At 44.2% G+C, this 20,474-nt stretch overlaps 1 protein-coding gene across 1 annotated transcript in view; it reads left to right on the top strand.

Moving 5' to 3' along the window:
• Nucleotides 1-16,123: 16,123 nt before the first annotated feature.
• GRIP2 (glutamate receptor interacting protein 2) overlaps nucleotides 16,124-20,474 on the top strand; it is a 291,325-nt gene continuing 286,974 nt past the window's right edge. The window contains exon 1 of the mRNA XM_032994911.2: nucleotides 16,124-16,213. Coding sequence (XP_032850802.1) covers nucleotides 16,159-16,213 — 55 coding nt within the window. The 5' untranslated portion in view covers nucleotides 16,124-16,158. The remainder of the gene's footprint in view (nucleotides 16,214-20,474) is intronic.

Genomic DNA, 20,474 nt, shown 5'->3' with positions numbered 1-20,474 from the left:
CTCGCCGTAAAGCGCAGCCAAAGCGAGGCGCTATTGCGACAGCTCCGGTGAGGCCAGGCGGGCACCTCCCCGCCGCCATGTTGGGGAGGTCAGGGGCGAAGCCCGCGGGGGCTCCACGGTGGCGGAACAGAAGTTCTATCAGCTTCTGGCTTCCTTGGCTGCGCTCTGGTTGTGTGTAAAGTGAGGGTTCCCGGCAGATGGAGGCCAAATTCTTCAGGTCTCCTACTGGAAATGGCCATGTGTGGCCTTGAGGGCTGGAGCTGCTGCGGCCAGCGAGACTGGTGTGGGGTGTTCTGGGGCTGCTGGGCTGGGAGATGGCGCCTGTGCCCAGAAATAGGGCTGGGCAGGATTCCAGGTCAGCCCCAAGCCGGGTTTGGGGTTAAATGAAGAACTACAGCGTTGAAATTCGGTATCAACAGAAAAAAAAAAATAAAAAAAACCAATAAAATCTCTTTTCTGCCTTAGTTGATACATGAGTGCTATGAAGATGAGACCTGAAATGATGCCTAGAGCTAGAGACAGCCATGTCCTTCAACACTAGGCTGAGTTTAGCCCCCTGACCATTGCCCTTCAGCCTGCTGCCTTTAATCTGTGTGCTTGGGATAAAGTGCTGTGGCTGTCCTGCTGTCCTTGGCCTCTGCCTACACGGGTCTGTGCTGAGGGAGGTAGGAGTTAATAAGCCACAGCCTTGCAGGACAGATGAACGTGGTCCATAATACCCAAATACAAACCCACCTATGCACTGTAGCCAGCTCTGTAACCTCAGAGATGAGCACAGGCGCCTTCCGGGGAGCAAGGTTCAATGTTTTACTTATACTGCGTAGCTCATTGCATCCTTTATCATCCCCATGAAGAAAAAGGACTGTCTGATAGGTTTTAATTCAAAGTGAGTCTGAAGATTATAATTATCTGGAGTTACAAGAAGAAGCTGCCTTTCACTTGTCTTTATTAAAGTAGAAAAATATAACGCGCTCCCATGTTGTTGCTTGGCAATGTGACAGCTGATAGAAGCATCAGATACAGTTCTTTTAATTTTTGAAATGTATTGCTTTTGTGTTTGGAAAGCTAGGTCAGGCCAGTATTTAAATAGTTTATGGACACAGAATTTCAAAGCTGACAGAGATACTCAGTTGCTAAGTAAGCTACACCTGTATTCCAGTGAAGTATGCAACTCAGAAAGACCAATTTGTAGCTCTAGTGAAGCTGTCTTTTTGGCTTTTTAAGAAGAGAAGGAAAAATAGTGAGAGACAACAGATACATAAAAGTGCAGGTCATATTACAGCCATAAGGTTTACTATTTTAATCTGCAGTGGAAGAAGAGAAATGAGCATTACTGGAAAATAGGACAAAGGAATGAAAACATCTGTGCTGTTCTAATTAAATCTCACTTCAACAAATCATGTGTAGTTGCCTGTTCAGACCTCACCTAGCGACAACACTGAGCAGAAAAACCATCCCAAACCCAGCCCTGGGTTGGTTCTGACTAATTCCCACCTTTTATTTGGAGGCAGTGTCTGTGTGAGGGCACATTTCCCTCCTGAAGTTCATTAATTCTTCTCCACATTGCTCACATTCTACATTACAGCGATAGGATTCACTTGCTCACATGCCAGGGTTTTCAGTGCTGTAAGTGTTGTGCACTTTCAGGAGCTCTGGAATATTTTTATCTTGAGATTCTCATAACATGAAGTGTTGTTGAAGAGCAAATAGTCAGACTCAATCCTGTACACCTTCCTGTAACTGCAGGTGCAAAAGTATGTAAAGATATCTTGGTCTCTTGAAAACTTGGCCTGTAAAATATAGTGGCCACTGGCTAAGCTTAATGTCTGAGGCTCTGGGATAGAAACCCTACAGGACCAGTTTTAGAAATGTAACACTAGATAGCTGTATAGGTACTTCAATGCATCTTTATATTTTCTGACTTAAATGTAAAATGATACAAATGCTGAGTCTATTCAGGCTACTACTCTGGAAGCCACTTTTTTACTTGTCTGTCATCTCTCTCCTTCAGATACCTTAAACCAGACCTTTGCTTGCAAGATGATTCCTTATTCCATGGCGCTGCCGTAGCCCCTGCAAGGCAGTTTGCAGATCCTTCTTGCATTCTGTCCTTGTTGCATTTTTCCCCTATGACCTGCCCATATCTCTTAGAAAACTGCCTGTCACACCATCCTGATTTTAATTCCTAGCAGCACTTGTCTTCTTTACAAGTGAACTCACACTCTCTTTTAGTGTTAGAAGCACGTTCTCCTTTTCTACATTTACAAACCCATTTCTTTGATTTGCTATCTCCTTCCTACACTCTCTGGTTTTGTGTTTACCTGTCCAAAACATGCTGGAGCAGCGCTCTTTCTGGTTTGGGTGGTGCATAAAATGACTCGGTATCATCTCGGCAGCCATCTATATATCAGGTGTTACATGGATAGTCTTAGGGGATATGTGAAGATAGAAAGAGGCCCTGGAGGTGTCAGCATCTCTCTTAAAATGTTCCTTTCTGATTGAGGGTGAGACACATGACCAGGGTCATAAGGAAAAGCTGTGCTACTGGGTGGTTACATGACAAGACTCGGAATAAGGAATTAATCTTGGAAATTGCAAGTTATCTCATGTTGTTCCTTTGAGTGAGGATTGCAGAACTGGCGCATCTGCACTTGCAAGAAACAGTAGGTTATTTTGTGGGTAGCAAAGGTCTGGCTAGACATGCCTGAATTGTGAATGAGTCAATCAGTGTCACTGGTGCTCTATACAACTGGACTCGTGCTATAAGATAACCTTTAGCTCTCATTGTCTCTGAGTTAACATCAGCAGGACCAGCAGGCAGTGATAAAAGCAGACCCGGACGGAGGGAAGCACCATGCTCGCTGGAGCCGCGGGGTTGCTCTGTGTGTTGTCGTGTTCCCCTAGGTGTAGGATTTGGCTCTCGAGCGCGCATCCAGACAGATGGCTTTCAGAGTGCTCTGTAAATGTCAGTTCAGTCGTCTTGTATTTAAGTCTAAGAACTGACAAGCTTTCACACATATGGTTCCCTCAAAAAGGCTTGTTGTCAACTCTAACCCGTGGAAGGCTGTTCTGGGCATTTTGTTTAAATCCAGCCCACAGGCATTCATAAAATACCGGCGAGGGAGAGGGAGCTGGAATAAGAAGCTTTCCAAGTTGTGAAGCAAAATCAGCTTAATTTAAAGAAATGAGATGAGGAAGGGGAGGAATCTGTTGTATGTATAACACAGACTCAGTGTGGCTGTGCTATGGTTATTTCTTATCGGGAATCTGTGAAAGCTGTATAAACTACCATGTCTGATCTCAGACTGCTGATAGCCCTGAATTCCTGGGAAATAATCAATTCAGCACTTCTCATTAGTATGCTGCTCATTTTAGCATGAGGCCTAATTGTGTTTACTTCCACAAAGCTGCATCAACACAAAAAGCTTGTTTATTATATTTGAGGAAGATGGGGGATCACAGTGGATTGTTCTAAGGGGATTTTATATGAAACAGTGGCGTTTCAGCATCTTATAGTATTGGTGAGAGATGCTGCACAAACTTGAAATTAATCAGTTGCAAAGCTTCAGTGTGGACGTCTACAGCCCCCCTACCAAAACTAGACTTACAGGGGCCTGAAGCCAAATTATATTGATGTTTGGGGGATTTGCTGTTCTGAGACTGATTCTCTTATCACAGACACTAGGGTCTCATCCTATCCTAAGGATTTGATGTTCTATCTTACTTTCTACATCTTCGTTTTAAGATGAAATAAAACTATGGGCAAATAACAGCTGGACATTTTGTGAGAAAAGCCTTGATGCTAGGGCACTGTGTCCTCACACACTTTATAGCCACTTGACATAAGGCAACATATCCATATTTCTGTAAGGGATGGAGAAATTACTTCTGTTTTTCTTTTTTCTTTTTTTTCAGGTTCTTCATCTCAGAAGTTCTCATATGAGGGAATTTGTGCTATGTTAACAAATAAATTTTTAAAACAGGGCAAGAATTTTTTTGCCTTCTGTAGTTTGAATATTCTTCATTGGCTAGAATATTAGTTTGTTGAATTTGTTTAAAGACTTAGTGTGTATGAGGCCACAAGCAAAACTGTTTGCAAACTAATTCTTGTAACATGAGAGATCCAGAAGGGTTTCTTTCCTTCATAGCAAAGATTACATCTCTTCCCAAGATAAAGTCCCAGCATATCTTTTTTTTACTTACTTCTGTATATTTTCCTAAAGGCACCTGAAGCATACTCTAGGTTTTTGTATTTTAGCATTGCATTTACAGAAGCATTTAACTGCTGCAAAAAAAACCCCAAAAAAATAAAACAAAATCCCTTTCATAAAAAGTCTATATGGACACTATGGATAGTTTTTCTTTTCAGGAAAACTGAAAGTTAAAATCATTTGGGTATCTACTTATCAGGAATGCAGTTTAGGAGAAAAACTGTAATACTTTGATAAATGCTTGAGGATTTTTTCATCATCCTAGGCAGAAAGTCAAAACCAGAAGTGGTGCATAAGAATAGTGTTTGTAACCTCTTCCTGGCACACATGGCTCTCCATTTTTTGCCTCTTGGGTCACAGGCTACGATGCCAGGCTGCTTCTGTGCTAGCTTATTTTTGCTTGCAAGCTACAAAATGGGCACAGAAGACAAGTCTGATGGTGATTTAATGCTGAACTGGAATGAGATCTAAAGTAGCCTTGTCATGTTCTATGGGAACCTGTATTTTATGTATGGTTTTATAATGCACTTGAAATCATATCTTGCCTTGACAATATTGTCCTTGCTTCTCTCTTTACATGTGTTATAAGAGAGGGAGTGCTGTTATGTGCTACTTGTGTAGAAAGAAATTGTAATTCCTCTCAATTACAGCTAGAAAATAGGGATTCCCTAATACCATCCAACAGCTTAGATCAGAAATAGTCTTAATGCCATCTTACAACAGAGTCTGTAGGAGAGACATAGTTATTGCAACTGGAATCAGCTTAGAAAACTGTTATTGTTAGCCATGACTTTTTAGTATGCATCTGAGCAAACCTTAATGAAAATGGGCAAAAAGACCCCCCTCCTTTGGGAAGTATGTGTACATGTTCTTGAGTCTGACAGGCATAAGAAAAAATTGAGTACCAGTTAAAAGTTTAATAGGTTTCCCACTATTTTCCTGTACTAAGGGATATAAATAGACACATTTTCTAAACTGGAGTTGTAAGAAGCAAGCAAGTTCCAAAGAAAACTAGCTTATCCATTACATTGGGAGGCAGCTGTGGATATTTTCATTCTCTGAACAGGAGCCCTGAGTTATTGGACTACACTGTTTTGTGAATATATTGTTTTCTGTGGTTTCTGTGCATCTGGCGTTAAAGACAAACATGCCCTTTAAGAAATTGCTCAGCTCCTTGAGATTTACCCATTCATCCGTCCACCCTTCTCTCACCATCTGTTTCTTCTGCAGTGGACATGTGAAGTTGCTCCATCCCTACAGCAAAATGCAGCCTGGATGATTCACAATCAGGCTTTTGCATGAAGCAAAGTTTTCCTGTCTTTGCAAACATGGATGGGCTTGCCTCTCCATCAAGGTATAGCCCGATAAAGAAGCTGGGTTTTGTACTCCAGCTGCACACCTGCAAGCTCCTTCAAGACACTACAGACTTGTATTTCTTTGTCTCTAAGTCTGGGATGCCAGGCTGGAGGAATAGCCTTGTTTGTTGTCTGCAGAGAATGCAGGACAGAGGTAAGGCAAGAGAGGAATATGACAGCAAAGGGGGAGACTATAATCTAGGGGATGATCATGAGAAGGGGTTGGGTTCAACACTTCTTTTTCTACTCACTGATATTGCTGAAGCTGCAGGATCTGTCCCAAAACTTGTAATTTTTTAATTTAAAAAAACAAAACCACAATGTAGCTTTCCAATTAGAAAGCATATTTTTAACTTAAAATCTGTTCCTCTTCCAAAGTACTGGTCCAGATCTCCACGAGGATGTTGTTAGTGAATGCATGCCTGCTTTGCTTACAGCTCTGTCTTTAGGCTGAACCTGGCCTAGCAAATACAGCTCTTACAGTGGTAGAGTTGTGTCGATTAAAAGGCATCTACCAGAGTGTAAAAGTTAGGAACTTTAAAGCTCATGTACCTACTTCATGCTCTGTTTTTCTCCTTTTAAAGAAAACACTATGCTACTGATTGTGTCAGGTAGATAGACACATGCTTATTATAGCTGTGACTTTCCAAAGAGGCTACTTTCTAGCTTTGAGTTTAAACCCTGTTATTTATGTTCATTTAGTGTCAGGGTGGTGATGTAAGACATATTTATATCACCTTCACTGCTCATGAAATGCTTCTGTTTATATCCCGCTGTTTGAGCTGAATTATTTTAAACTAGCAGGCTCATGGCAGCAAATTCAGGTTTTCTGACATGGTGGCAGGAATCTGGGTCCTGTAGCACATTGCTAGACTACTTTGGAGGAGGGTGGATAATTTATATTTACTAGTCCAAGCACAATATCACTGAATTGCTGTTGGTGCTTTTTAAACATATATTGAATGGTGTCCTTAAATTGTGAACTGAGTGGAATTTCAGTTCAGTACAAAGCAGCATGGTTTTTTTCTTAGAACCACAGAAAAATAGCCTGAGGTTTCTCATTTGTCTTCTCAGGCTAGAAATGCCAAAGCATGTGTCTGTTTTAAGAATAAATACATATACAAAAAAACCTTTGTTCTTTTGTTTATCAATGATCCTTGAATTGCACTTTGAGATGCAGACATGAAGACACCCCTTCCGCACACTTTCTATTTATGGAAGGGTCTAGTTCTTGACACTGAGGAAAAGGTGGACTGGCACAATTGGTTAAATTATGACTCTATATGTGATTTCCTGATGCATTGGAATGATTAAATCTCCATACTCAGGCAGGACACATCTCTGGCATGTGATCATTTTTACCTTGACACACCGGAGAGATTTAAATCGGCATAATTGGGTATGGAGTTTCTCTACCATATGGACATTGGCTACCTTGCAGTCGCCTACCATATGCCTGCGTAGATGGCTAAGTGACGGCTATGATTAATTTATTAAGAAAACAAAACTAACCTGTATATATATTCCTTCCCTGATATTCTGGTAGTGAAAAGTTGCTGTTAGATGTTTTAGAACCAAGGGATGTTTTTTGCCCACTGTAGCTCAAAGCCTTGATCCATTCTAGTTTAGATTCATCTTTATTTTCAACAGTTAGAGTTATCTGCAATAAAGTGTTCTCTCACTATCCATCATCCCATCAACTGCCCCCAAAACATGAAGTGAAGGAGGTAAGTTGTCTTTCTGGACAAAGTAGCTGAGCATCGAGCATGCTTGAGATGCTCAGAAGGCTGTATAGCAAAATCTTCCCCAGGAAAAGAGATAGCAGCATTTAAGGAAGAAAAGGATAGCTGTTGATGGCTCACTCCCAGTTTCCCTCTGCAGCAATGTCATGGAGGTGAGCCACTTGTGCTAGTAGCAGGATCTCAACGCGGTAGATGGCAGTACAAGACTGTTACTACAGCTGCGTCGTTCATCTCTCAGCAGTACTGTGCGCACTTACCAGAGGTTACCTTACAGAACTGAGCGTCTCCCCCTGCAGTTCCCTGTCATCTCCCCCGCATTTGAGGAGTAAATTGGTTTCTTGTCCCCTTTCCTCAAGTCTTGTACATGTAGGTGAGATATAAGACAGGTGGAGATCCCAGAACTGCAAGAAGAGCTGACCCTGGATTTCAGGCTGCCAGTTCAAGTTTTGTGTGGGTTAATGGGACTCAAGTTTTGGCTTCTGCTTCGGACAGCTCGCTGAAATGAAAATTGGATGAGTGCTTGTATGTTAAATAGCATGAGCATAGCAGCTGCCACCCTTTCAAACTCACAGCTGACTCTGGCCTTACTAGGAATAGGACTAAAGATTAAATAGGTAACAAATTCTCCAAAAGGGCTGTTAGCTTTGCAGGGGCACCAAAACACACACCCTAAGGAAATCCACATTTCTTTTGCTTGAGTGATCCCTGTCCTGTTGTTGAAAAGGACTCCAGCCCCCAGGACAGGCCTCCTGATACAAAGATTACTTAAAATAGAAGCCCAGAAGGCACCAAAATGTTGCTATATGTATCACAAAAGAAATCTTAGAGTGATTATCAATGTTATTTTAGAAATAATTGAGAAAAGAAATATTGAGTCTCTGTATATAGAGAGAGCTTGGAAGTGCATGTGGCACTGCTGCCATTAGTCAAATATAGACAAGTGGAATGAGAACTAGAATAATACTTCAAAATGAATAACTACATCAGGCAAAAGTCCAATGATTGCTTTATTAAAGCCTTGATGAGTGCCAAGCAACTCCTCAGCTATACCAAGGAGCCGTACAAAATGTAAACTCCAGTATTTTATGAAATACTGGAGGAGGGAGTCTACATTACATGGAAGTAAAGGGGGCTTTCCATTTTTGAACTCTTGCCCACAGTACTTGCTTCCTTGTTAGCTAGTTTGGTATAGATCAGAACACTGAAATGGCAATTATTGTCTTTTTCCATCCCCTTTGAATGTACATGCAAAAATACAGAGCATTTCCATTAAGACCAACAGTCAATGATTTGCAACAGTCTTGCCTCCTTCTCTGATCTAAAATCGACTGTAGTCATTAATGTGTTACTGACAGCTGGAGCTGGGTCACAATGAGAAGGACGACAAAGCAAGACAGTCATAGTAATGACTTGTAACATGTTGACAGAGCTGTAGTACTGCTTTCTGCACCCTGCTCATTTCTTGAACTGCTTCTATTCACCAACCAGAAAAAAAAAGAAAACCACTGAATTTTATCTAGTAGCAATATTGAAAGTAGTCTTCATGAGACGCAAATGCTGATGTTCCTTACTGAGAGATGGGTGGACAGTGTTTCTCTGCTTACTATCAAGTGCAGTAATTCAGAGTGTTTTTTGGTGGGACAGATGAGTGCTTAATGCTAGCTCTGGTTTAAGAGAAGGTCAGGACGGAACCTGCGACTGTGGCATGAATGAAGGGTGTGTCCAAGCCTGTCTTCATGTCCTGAGCCATTTGCCACTGATGCACAACTGAAACTCACCTCACAAACACATTTAGTGCAGCTTCTAGTTCATGGGGTCTGGGTGGAGGAGGATCAGCAGGACCAAACAAGTCAGTCAAACCTGCCAGCTGCTGTCCTGAGCACCTGGGATGGTTGGTCTTGTCCTCCCTTCCCTTCCAGTGCAGTTGTAAATGGAGTTCTGGGCATTGCAGATACTGCTGTCATGTTCATCAATGGCACAGAAGTACTTCTGCTACATATTTCTTCAATGGTTGTTAAAAGACTCTAAGCTATTCCAGTGAGAAATGACAAATCCCAGGTGAGCAGCTTTTTTTACTTCCATAGCTGGTAACCAGGAAAGATGCAGTTTGGGAGTGTAGGGACAGCTTAGAGATCCTTCCCCATATAGAAAAGTTTGTCAGTCAGGAAATCAAAGCAAAATGTAGAGCATGTCCTAGTTGGAAACTTTCCCAGGCTGAGATCTGTCTGATACCTGGGGTTCTTGGTAGTGCAAAGCCAGCTATCCCGTATCCGATAACTCTTTCACTTAAGTGTTTTCTAAAACTTCCCTGAGGCACCTCTGCAATGAGGAGCAGAGATGAAACCTTTTGTAGCCAGAGGCAAATCTTGCTGCTAAGTGAATGCCTAGAATGAAAACCTTTATATAGCAGTGGGATGGTATGGAGATCTTTACTGTGGGTAAATGGTGATAAGCACAGTTCTTTCTTGAGAGGATTATGTAACTCCACGAAGGTGAACACTTGCACATGGTGCAAATGGGTGATGTCTTACTAGTGATGCCATGTGCATCTCTAAGGGGAAAGATGGTGTGTGCAAGGGAGAAATTAATGGAAGTGAAAAAGGGAAGGAGGGAGTCCTGAAAGCAGTTTTGAAAGGGCAAGAACATGTTTCCAGCAACAGCATCTTCAATCACAAGTTAGAAAAGTGGCTCTTGCATTGCTGTGACTAAGTTCAAGCTTGTTTTTAAATCTTCCTGCCTTCCTAAATAACAGTCCAGATCACACAGCATCTTCACAGTAACCTAGACAAAGCTGTCCGCTGGCCATCCTGAGGAGTCTTTCACACAGGATGGGACCAAATGGTGTTGTCTCTTATGTTGTATAGTTGTAAGCAAATATTAACAGTATTAAGGAACTGTATCAGCTGCTAGCACTTCAGGCTCTGTGCTGACTGCTTGGATTTAGAGGGTACACAAAATAACATGTAACATACACGGTCACCTCAGCATATTGAATTTCTGACACATGCCTCAGTAGCCTAGAAATCAATAGGCAGCAGCTGCAGTGGAGCTCTGGGCACTGCACAGCCCTAAACCCCGCTGTTAGCAGGGGAAGAGGCACAGATCTGAGTCTTGTTTAAACACTGGTGGTTTTGGGCAAGCAGTGAGGAAGATGAAAAAATTCTCTGGCTTTGTCTTGCTACACTGTGTAGTCCTCTCAGTACCATCTTGCATGTTGCTGGGTCACTGGTAGATAAATGTGGAGAATCTCTGTGGTGGGCATCAGCAGTAAGTTACAAGATTATGTTTGTTTGGGAGCACAAAGTGGACATCCAGTCTAGTGTTGTTGGCAGAAAAGGTGTCTGGTGTTTGTGATTTGCTCTAAGAAGCATCTAAAAGTTAAGAACCCTCAAAGGAAGCAGAGCCAAAGCTTTGGCTCTGGCATCAGCCCAGCAGTCAGATCAGTGATGACAGGCCTTGTGCCCAGGAGACCCGATGACAGTGGTGTTGCAGGAGGAGGAGAGCCAGGTGGAGATACCTCATACCACTGGGTGTGCTGGCTGGCAGGCAGCCTCACTGCTTTAGTGCTCAGAGCTCATTGCACACTTAACTTTGCAGGGCTCTTACAGAATGAAGATGACTTTGGAAGGAGGTGAGGGATGGGTCTCAGCCCCTTTGTGCTTATGCTGTAATTTCCAAGGAAGTAAGTAAGGAACCAGCTCTGGAGCTGACTCCACGTGTGCCTTTGGGCCAGAAACAAGGAGAACTTGAGGTCCCTTCCAGCAGGAACAGAGAACAGCAGTGACCATATCCTCGTGGTGGCCGTAAATTGCATGTATGCTTGTGTCAGTAAAATTCAAAGACATACTCTCTCTCTGTCTAGAAGGTATTCAGCCTTTCAGAGAGATGAGTATCACCCAGAAGAGGCAGAATGACAGACTGCTTCCAGCCTTCAAAACCTAGTTGGACATGAGCACTTCTGCAGAAATCCATAGTATGAATGTATGCCCTGAAGTTCCTAACAAGAAGCAGGCAACAAACAGAGTAAACTGTTTGCACTTCCCATGTTTAGCAGAAAAGAAAACCAAGTGGGATTAATAGGTAAACTTACTATTAATCATCCACTGGTGGTGATAGCAAAATGAAGATAATCCCTTTTAAAAGTGCCTTTAACCTTCTACCATGACAAGACTATTTTTAAATTCCATGATGTCACTTCTATTTACTGCTGTCTGTGGGTTATGGAACACTGCTGCATACAGGTGAGAGTGTAGCAGTCATCACTGAAACAAATCCATCCTGATATTGTGTTATGACAGATTTATGCTTTATATCCCCAGTCCCATTCCATGTGCCTGGGAGGTGAAAGTAGACACTGGTTCTTCATTGAAGCAGCCATGTGCTATTTACATGTCATGGTGGGATGGAAATAGGTTGCCCATAGTCCCCTACCTGCCCCATGTACAGTTGTAAGGATACAGGGTGCATTGCTTCAATGCCCAGCAAAGTAGACCAGCCTTGGTAGAGAAGGAAAATTTATCTTTTACTTAATTAGATCCAGACTGGGGAGAGAGAAAGGAAAAGATTATTTGAGATACCTAAATAAATTTCCTTTGTGCAGGATTCAGAGGTTAAAGTAATTTCTAGCTTGATCTTAACTATTGAATGATGCCAGGCAGTAGCAGTAGGTCAGTATGGGAGGGGAAAGCCCACAGTCCTATTTCCCCACAGGGTTTCATGATGCCTCCAGATCACTGTTGAAACAGTGTGGCCTTGGGGTGTGCCCCCTCACTAGTGGTACATCTTCACTCAAGCTGCTGGGAATGGCAGGAGGACAGAGCACCACTCTTAAGGCTCTCCCAGGTGCCAGATCCTCACTGACTCAGAAATGGCAGAAGGGGAGCTCTTAAAGCACTTGGTTTGGGGCTGAAAGTGAAGATTGCCTCATTTCACTAACTTTCCTGATTGCAGCGAGTCAGCTTATTCTCACTGTAGGCTGGTGAAGCGAGTGACCTTCAAGGTGAGGGAGCACATGACAGCAGAATTTGATCGAGATGTCTGGAAGCATACAGATCAAGGGCAAAATGGAAGCTAAAGAGCCTGAACATTCTCCCTTAACCCTTGCAGGAAAGTGGGATTTGGACTTGGTAGCCTCCTCTCACCACACACATATCACTGTCTGCTCACCACCCTGTGCATACGGTGTGCAGGAGAGCACGAGGTCCACCTGACGTGAAAAGCCTGGTTTGCATGCTTGGTGACAGACCTGAACCTTTTCTCAGTAGCCAGCTCCTGAGTTTGGAAAACTTGCTTTCATTTTTTCTTCTTACAGCTGTAGTGGTATTTAAAGCACAGTGAACCCCACTCTCTTATATGCCAAAGCAAGCTGCTGGGAGGGAGGTGCAGAGCTTGAAGCTACCTAGGGTTATAGAGACTGTGTTCTCTACAAACCTGTTAAGAGCAAACCTGTAACTGAAGATCTGCCTTCATCCAGCCAGCCCTAGAGAGACACCCCAAAATGCATGCAAGGAAATACTGCTTTTTGTTCTGAGCCGTGCTGCCTGTTTAGGCTGCAGACAGTGCAGGGCAGAGACCTTACTTTTTGCCCAATTTACAAGCAACTGGGACTTCAGTCATGCTCTACTCTGTGTGTGTTCCTCAGTGGGGCAAGGACCACTCACTCATGAAACAGTCCATGCGGAGAGCACAATTATGTCACCAGTTGATCAAAACAGGTAGTCTTGTCCCAGAGCATGTGGCCAAAGAGGAACCTCTGCCTCACAAATTTGGTTTGACAACCGTTTCTGCAAGATGGTGCAGCTGGGTGGGAGCATGGCAACACGTTCTGAAGCTGTGGCAGTATCCGTGAGCCCATGGTGCCTAAAATCCTACAGCTGGACATTTCAGTCATACAGACAGATTAGACGTTGCTTAGGGACATGGATATTCACTTCTGAAGTTTCCTATGGACTTTCTGCTGCTTGAAATATCCCTCCATGACTCCCCTCCAAAGATGCACCATACTATCTGTCTTATATTGATTCTGTTTATGAATTCACTGCCAGTATTTTTAGGTATGTTTTGTCTTCTCTAACAGTTTCCCATTTGAGTACTGAAGTTAGGCTAACATGGAGTGCTTGAGAAAATCTCACCACACTAGCTTTGGCTCTTTCTACAATAATGTGTGTCAAACTCAATTGTTAAAAGCCCTGAGTTATATTTTCAGCTAGTAATGTGATTGCTATTTTCATGTTTAATTATTTCTGTGGCACCAATGTCCTTTAAAAGTAGCACTGTTGTAGCCATGATGGTCTTAAAAGATTTAAGGGAGTCTTTTATGAGATCAGCCAGTGTACATGGCAAAAACAAATGAGCTTTTAGGTACAAAAAGTGTTGATCTGACCTTACTTTTAAAAGCTCCTTCCCATGTCAGACTATTACTTTTCCTGAGAGCAATGTTAGATCAGTAACGATCACTTTTCTGGGAATCCTTCTCTAATACCCAGAATCTGAATATCATTAAGCAATTATAAATTACAGCTGAGGAAACTAAGGCACAGAAAGGGCAGGTGATTTGCCTGTGTGGGTGGTTGAGTCAGTCATATAACTCAACAGCACTTGTCTCCATGTGTTGGGTTTTAATTATTGAACAAGCATCATCTCCTTTCACTGGGATGTATGCTGGCTTTAGATCAGTCCTTCTCTGAAAAGCTCTCAAGTTTTGCTGTCAAGTTTTAGAGTATTTGGTGCGTATCACCAACTTCATGAGTTAGCATGACATACTCTGATCAAATCCATCTATGGAGTTGTGATTTGTTGTGAGTCCCAAAGGTACCAGATACATTTACAATGAAATTACGGAGGGCTATGTTTTCCCCTGAGGAACAAGCTGCAGAAATGTGCCATATTTAGTGTAAAGAAAGGAGCTCTTTAAGAAGTTGTAGCTGGGTGGGGAGCCAATACCTACTTATGTTTCTACTCTGGTGGTAAACGTGGGCAAAACCATCTTTTTGTTTCTGTCTATTTTTCAGTGCTGCTAGTTGGGGATAGGCAGAGTCTGAACTGTAGCAGTGCTCCTGCTGCTGGCAGTCCCTGGGAAATCTCTTAAAGTGATTGCTTCAGGTGGCTGGAATAAGCCTTCAGATGCCATCACTCCAATCACTGCCCTTTAAACAAATTGGTAACACCCTTAAAAATGTGGAGGGGAGCCAGCCTGGACAGTGCTGCTGCTCTTTGCTGTGGTGGGAAACTCTCATGCAATTCTCAGGCACTGTCTGCCCTCTACAGTGCTGCAAGTTCTTATGCTTAAATGGAGAGGGCTCCTGTCATGGCTTTATGATTGTCCCAGCTTGACTCACCAGGAGAACACACTACTGACAGTAACTTCAAAACCCATCCTCTCAGGCCCAGCTCCCACACTGCTCTTGAAGAACCCAGGAGGGGGTAATAAAAAAATAAACTAGCTAACTCAACAGTAAGTCTTTAACTCAAGTATCTCAGTTAGGATCCTCATCCCTTCAGACTCGCCCCAGATCATGGAGTTTGCTAGGTTTCTGCTTTCAGCCCCTTTCTGCACAAACTGGTTTTCTCTGGTGATGTGTGCGGAGTTGCAGGAGGTTGTTTCAAGCAGGCTCTCTCCCAAGTGCCTTTGCGTTGAGCCACTTCAGTTTTCACCAGGCAGCGGAGAGGTTTCTGGGCTCCCGCTGCCCAGCTTGGCATAGGCTGTGTCACGCTTGGCTGCCAGCGCCCGACATGGCAAATGCTTCTCAGAGGTGAGCTGTGGGCAGAGTATGGAGGGTGAGGTTGCTGCCCCTTAGCAGGCTGCTCGGTTGTCCTATGGCAACTGTTTCATTCATGTAGGGACAGAAAAAACGGTCTGAAAATTCAGCTGAAGTCCTTATTGATGCATCTGGATGGTTGTATTCCTTTGCTATTGTAGCTGCCCTGTCCAGTGTGGGTGGTGTCAGATGCTAGCTTTCTGAAACTGGAAGTAGCTCATGTTATCCCAAGGAGAGCTGGGTCCATAATATTTTAGATTATAGCAGACGTTGTACATAATATTACCACTCTCACAAAGGGAGGCAGAGATGTAGAGTGAGACCTAGCAGCCAACTAATAAAAGGCCTAATGAAGAACGAAAAAAGCTGCTAGTCATTGCAGAGATACGTTGCCCCCAGGAAATTAAAACCATGAATACCCTGGCATACGCAATAAACATCTCCTTTGTGCCTGTGTAAAAGCACAGAAGCCTCTGGAATATTAAGATTATAAAGATGTTTTTTAGTCCCCCCTGCGCTTCAGCTGCTTGCAAGTGGGTGTGAAAAAGACGAATTAAATCAGCCTGACTGGTGTGCAACTTTAGGTACCGAGACCCCAACTTCAGAAGGGGTACAGGCACGGAGGAGCACACGTGTGCCAGGGCAGCCAGGCAGCTGCCGCTCATTAGAGGGAAGAGGCGCAGGTTAAAGCTGTGAAGGGAAGGCGAGCGGCGTGTGCTCCGCGCCGTTCCTGTGCTGACCAGCCCCAGCGGGCGACCCGCAGAAACGCCGCTGCGGGTCAGAGCCCGGTGCCCGACAGCAGGCGGGGACCCCCGCCTGCCTGAGCGCACCCCACCGGGGGGAAATATATAAAATCTCTCTCTAATTGCTCCCCAGCAGCCGCAGCCCCCGGCGCCGGCGCCCCGCGGGGCTGTGCGCAGGCGGGGGCGGGCAGCGCCGCTCCCCCCGCCCGGCCCCGCCGCCGCCGCATGCACCGCCCGGCAATAAAGCGCCGGGGAGCCCGGCCGCGCCGCGCAGCGCCGCTCCCGCCGGCCCCCCCGGGTCCCTGAACCCCGCCGCTGCCCCGGGGGGCGGCAGCGCAGCCCCCGCCGCGATGCCGGGTTGGAGGAAGAGCCTCGCCCTGTGCCTGCAGCGGATGCAAGAGGACGGTGAGCACGGCCGAGGGGAGAGGAGGGCTGGAGGTGCTCGGCTTTGCCTTCCACCTAGCCTTTCCTTTCCCTTTTTTTTTTTTTTTTTTTTTTTTTTTTTTTTTTGTGTGTGTGTGTGTCTCTGCGAGGAGATGTAATCCTCTGCTGGCATGGAGCTCCGCGAATCAGGGGGTTGCAGGGGGGGTTGCTCTTCGTGGCGGTAAACTTTGCTGCAGCAAATCTGTCCTTTCATCCCCGGGTTTGCTTGGTCTATCTCTTCTTTTTTTTTTTTTTTTTTAAGTGGTGGGGGCAGGCGTGAGCGAGAGGTGGCTGCGCGGTCCTGTCAGGATATTTAGTGGGTCTTGCAGTATCTGTGCTCTAACTTTCTAAAGGTACTGGGGCTGCTGTTTTCAGCTGGTAATTTTTCCCAGTGTCCGACTCCGACTGGGGATTAAAGGGTTTGAAAATTGCACAAAGGATGTGTCGCGGTAATCTGATTCCTATTGTGCTGCTTACTGTTGCTCACAGTGACTGTGAATTATTTTGTTTACGTGCTCACGGGTGTGATGTTAAATGAATGGTGGATCTGCAGCTCGGAAGTCGGGAGAAGATGTCCACAAGATGGCACAGCACAAGGGAGGTTTAAACCTTACTCTCCGGCTCCTGGGTTTATAGATGAACAGGGATGAGAGTGGTGGGGAAAGTTTACGTCTCCAAAATGAGTTGTAGTTTTCATGTACTCTGATAAGGCTCAGGTGGAGGAGTGATCGGGGATGGGCAGAAGTCATCAGGAGTGTGTGTCTTACTAACCTTAGCTGCTTTGGTGCAAGTGGTTAATGGTAGGTTTTCCTTTTGTATCCCTTCCACTGACTGCTTCCCTAAGTTGTGCACTGTTGAGCGAATTTACCAGATATTTGAAGTGGCACTGTTGTATCACTTGGTGTGAGTAATGCAAAAATCAGAGAATTCTCTGGTCCTGCTGGTTAATAAACACAGAGAAATTGTGCTGTTAGATGCCCTGTAAGATGTCAGGACAGAGCTGTTAAACTGCTGAGTCTTTCTGATACTGCCTCCTTGCTCCCACAGCTTTGGGTGAACACTCTCTATTTCTGATGTTGGACCCCTTTGGGACCATGGCTTCATGGAGGCTCCAGCCACCTGAGACAGAGCTGCTAAAATTCTCATCCTGTAGAAGAGTAAATCAATCCTTTGCTTGACACACCGAGACCTGTGGGTGTGAGTTCAGCCCTGTTGCGGCGCAGTGCTGTGTAATGCTGCCCTGCTGCAGCTGACAGGGATGCTCTTGCACCGCTGGACCAGGGATGGCTTTAGGGACCTTATAAAACAGGTACAGCACTGCACAGTACAGCTGTGCTGGATTAGCATTTTGCCAGGTTACTTTCTCCATGACTTCATACGTATGTATTGGCTGTTGTCTCTGAGGTCTATGTAATGCCCTTCCTCCTCATCTTCCCTCCCTCTGACTTCAGTCCCAGCACTGCAGTGAGTCTGTGACTGGTGTGCATCCCTTCAAGTATGTTGGGTGTTTTCCCTAGTAACAATGAATTTATTTCCATGGGTGCCTCAAGAGTAGTCGGGCTTTGGAAGTTACCATTTAGTTAATCACAGAATGGTTTATCTGGAGGAATAAATCTTGCAGGTTCAGGCTTATGTGCTGTGTAGAGGAGGAGTTATATGCCTAATAATGAATGTGCTGAGTTTGTAGGGAACTTCCTTCCCCTTCCTTCCCATTTCCCTGAGGCAACCAGTTCAATGGTTGTATTACATCATATAATTCTGCAGGGGTAGCAGAGTAGGTATTTGTTAGTGGTTTTTGTAGCACTGCAGTGTTAACAGGTATGGTTATGGGGTTGAACTGGATGCTAGAGAAGGTTTCGCATCATGTCACGTACAGTGTTGCCAGGAAATCTCTGCAAGGTTCCTGTTCAGATTTTTGCAAGCCAACCTCCAACCAGTCTATGAAGAAATACTGACTTCTGGCTTTCCTGATTCAAAACAAGTTATGTCTGCCTTGTTGGTATCTCCATGCATATGCAGATGTGGTAGCTTGTTTCAGATATCTAAGCTGGGGAGCTTCTGGCCCATCAGCATCTTTGCTTCCTCTGAGGACCTCAGTACTCAGGCTTCCAAAGGAAATGTCCTGACGTTCAGCAGAGACACAGTTGTGATGAGAAGAGTGGTATATTTTGGTTGCTGAATATTAATGTGATGAGCATCTTTTGCAATTTGCAGCTATTCAGTGCTGGGTTGGAAGCTTCATTAATCACAGTTGGTATTCAAAAGGTCAGCCATGGTAAGTCATAGGGAAATGCAAGATAGATGTGAACTGTGCTGAAGTATGATTGCTGTTTCAAAACGCCACCCACGGTGAGTTCTTATACATGTTTTGCCTTAAAACTTCTGTCCCTTTGGGACTCCTGACCACTTTGCAGAAATGCTTCATTCTGTAATGTATTGATGTTCCTCACCACAAGAGGGTTGTACATGGAGGCATGCTACTCCTTGTTCTGTTTCATGCAGGAAAAAAAGAATTGATGCTAATGACTTGGAAATTCTTTGTGGAAAAGACATTCCCTCCAGCCTGTCTTGATAACAGCCCTGTTACTCCCAAGTCAGGGGGTTGATTTGTTTCTCTCTGTGTAACTGTGGGGTAGTCTCAGACCTGGGTGCTGAGGTTAGAGCATACAGCCTGGCAGTTCTGTCCAGAGCTCTGTGGCCAGATCTCATGCTGATTTACCTCCCTGATAGATGGTCCTCTTGGGGCAGTGAGGACACCTAACTGGCCATGCCAGACCCTTTTCCATAATGTGAGGACTGCAGGATTTGGGCTGTATTGCTGCTCCCAGGCTTTCCATAGCAAAAGCAGCAAAGGCTAATTTCTGCTTTGGGAGCATGAAAGTATGTGGGCAGGTGGGAAAGTCTCTGGGGATTTTGATTTTGGCACATCTGAGTGGATATGGAAACTGGATGCCTAGGAAGGATAAACTATCTGCAGACTGAGCAATGGAAATGCTGTTATCTTAACTGATGAAAATAAGTGTTATCTAGATGCATATGACTTGTGTAACATGGGTCATAGTAGTGGGCAGACACCCTCTGCTAAACTTGAGACATTTTTCTCCTACTGGGAGGGAATTCAGAATTTGAGTGTAAATTTAGGTTGTTGATATAATTCCCCTTCCTCCCCCAGATGCTTTTCCTTCAGGAAAGGCAGAAAATTTGACTCTCACCTTAAAACTTCAGTGATGCTGTATTAAAGGGAGGAAAAAAACAAATAAACAAACAAAACAAAAAAAACCCAAACAAACAAAAAAACCAAACCCCCAGAAACTAATGCCACCAAACCTTAAGACAGACTGATGTAATGGGGTTATAAAATGTGAAGTGAGTTGCCTATCCCCTGCATGAATCATGGGGCAGCTGGAGAGGAGCAGGCAAAAGGGACAACTTAGATCTGCTCCGAAAAGTGGCAATATTGCAGGATTGCGTTGCTGCTATTTGCTTCTTTCCCTTGTATACGGCTCTGTGCTGGTTACCTTGGAAACAGCTGTAGGAGCATATAGGGGCATTTTGCTGCTGTGCAGCCATGGGCAGAGGTGTCCTGTTGTGCGTGGGGAAAGGGAAATTCCTCATGGTGCAGGTTGATTTGCAGGATGGGGGCAACAAAGTAAAATCCTGTTGCAAGGTCTTGCTTTCTCACCTGCCTTATTTTGCTGCAGGTGCAATTTGGCAGGAGTGGAACCCTGGGGAAAACTTAGCAGAGGGGTGTTTTTTCATGGTTTTGGCAGAGCTACTTAAATTTTTATAATAGGAAGGTAAAAATATCACAGCAGTCTGTCTTGAGGGGGGTTTATAACAGCTGGGCTATAAACATCAGCTTTTTATTCTGTCCTCAGAACAGTATACTGGGATGTTTTGCTCCATGGGTGAAACTGTGATTATGGCTGAAAATGGGATTCTTCTTTACTTAATCATACATATCAAGGGAAAACATCCCAATAAGATGGAAATTTGCTGGTTTTGCATGATTAGCAGAAAATTAGAAGATTTTCATTGTGTTTCATGTTGTTTGTGATATGCATGTATGATGTGTGGAATAACTAAAATAGAGTAACGGTTCATACCAATGCAAATTGTCTTTTGTTCACTTACCCATAAACCTTTTGATCTTGCAAACTGTGTGGTGTGCATAGCTTGAAATCAGCTGAACTACTCTGCTGGTTAAAATTGTTTGCTCTTGTGCTTGCGACATCAGAAATAA

The sequence above is a fragment of the Tyto alba genome, unplaced genomic scaffold (genome assembly GCF_018691265.1).
Source record: "Tyto alba isolate M040663 unplaced genomic scaffold, T.alba_DEE_v4.0 Super-Scaffold_3, whole genome shotgun sequence".
Taxonomy (NCBI): domain Eukaryota; kingdom Metazoa; phylum Chordata; class Aves; order Strigiformes; family Tytonidae; genus Tyto; species Tyto alba.
The sequence above is the reverse complement of the archived record's forward strand: the minus strand, read 5'-3'. Positions and strand labels throughout refer to the sequence as shown.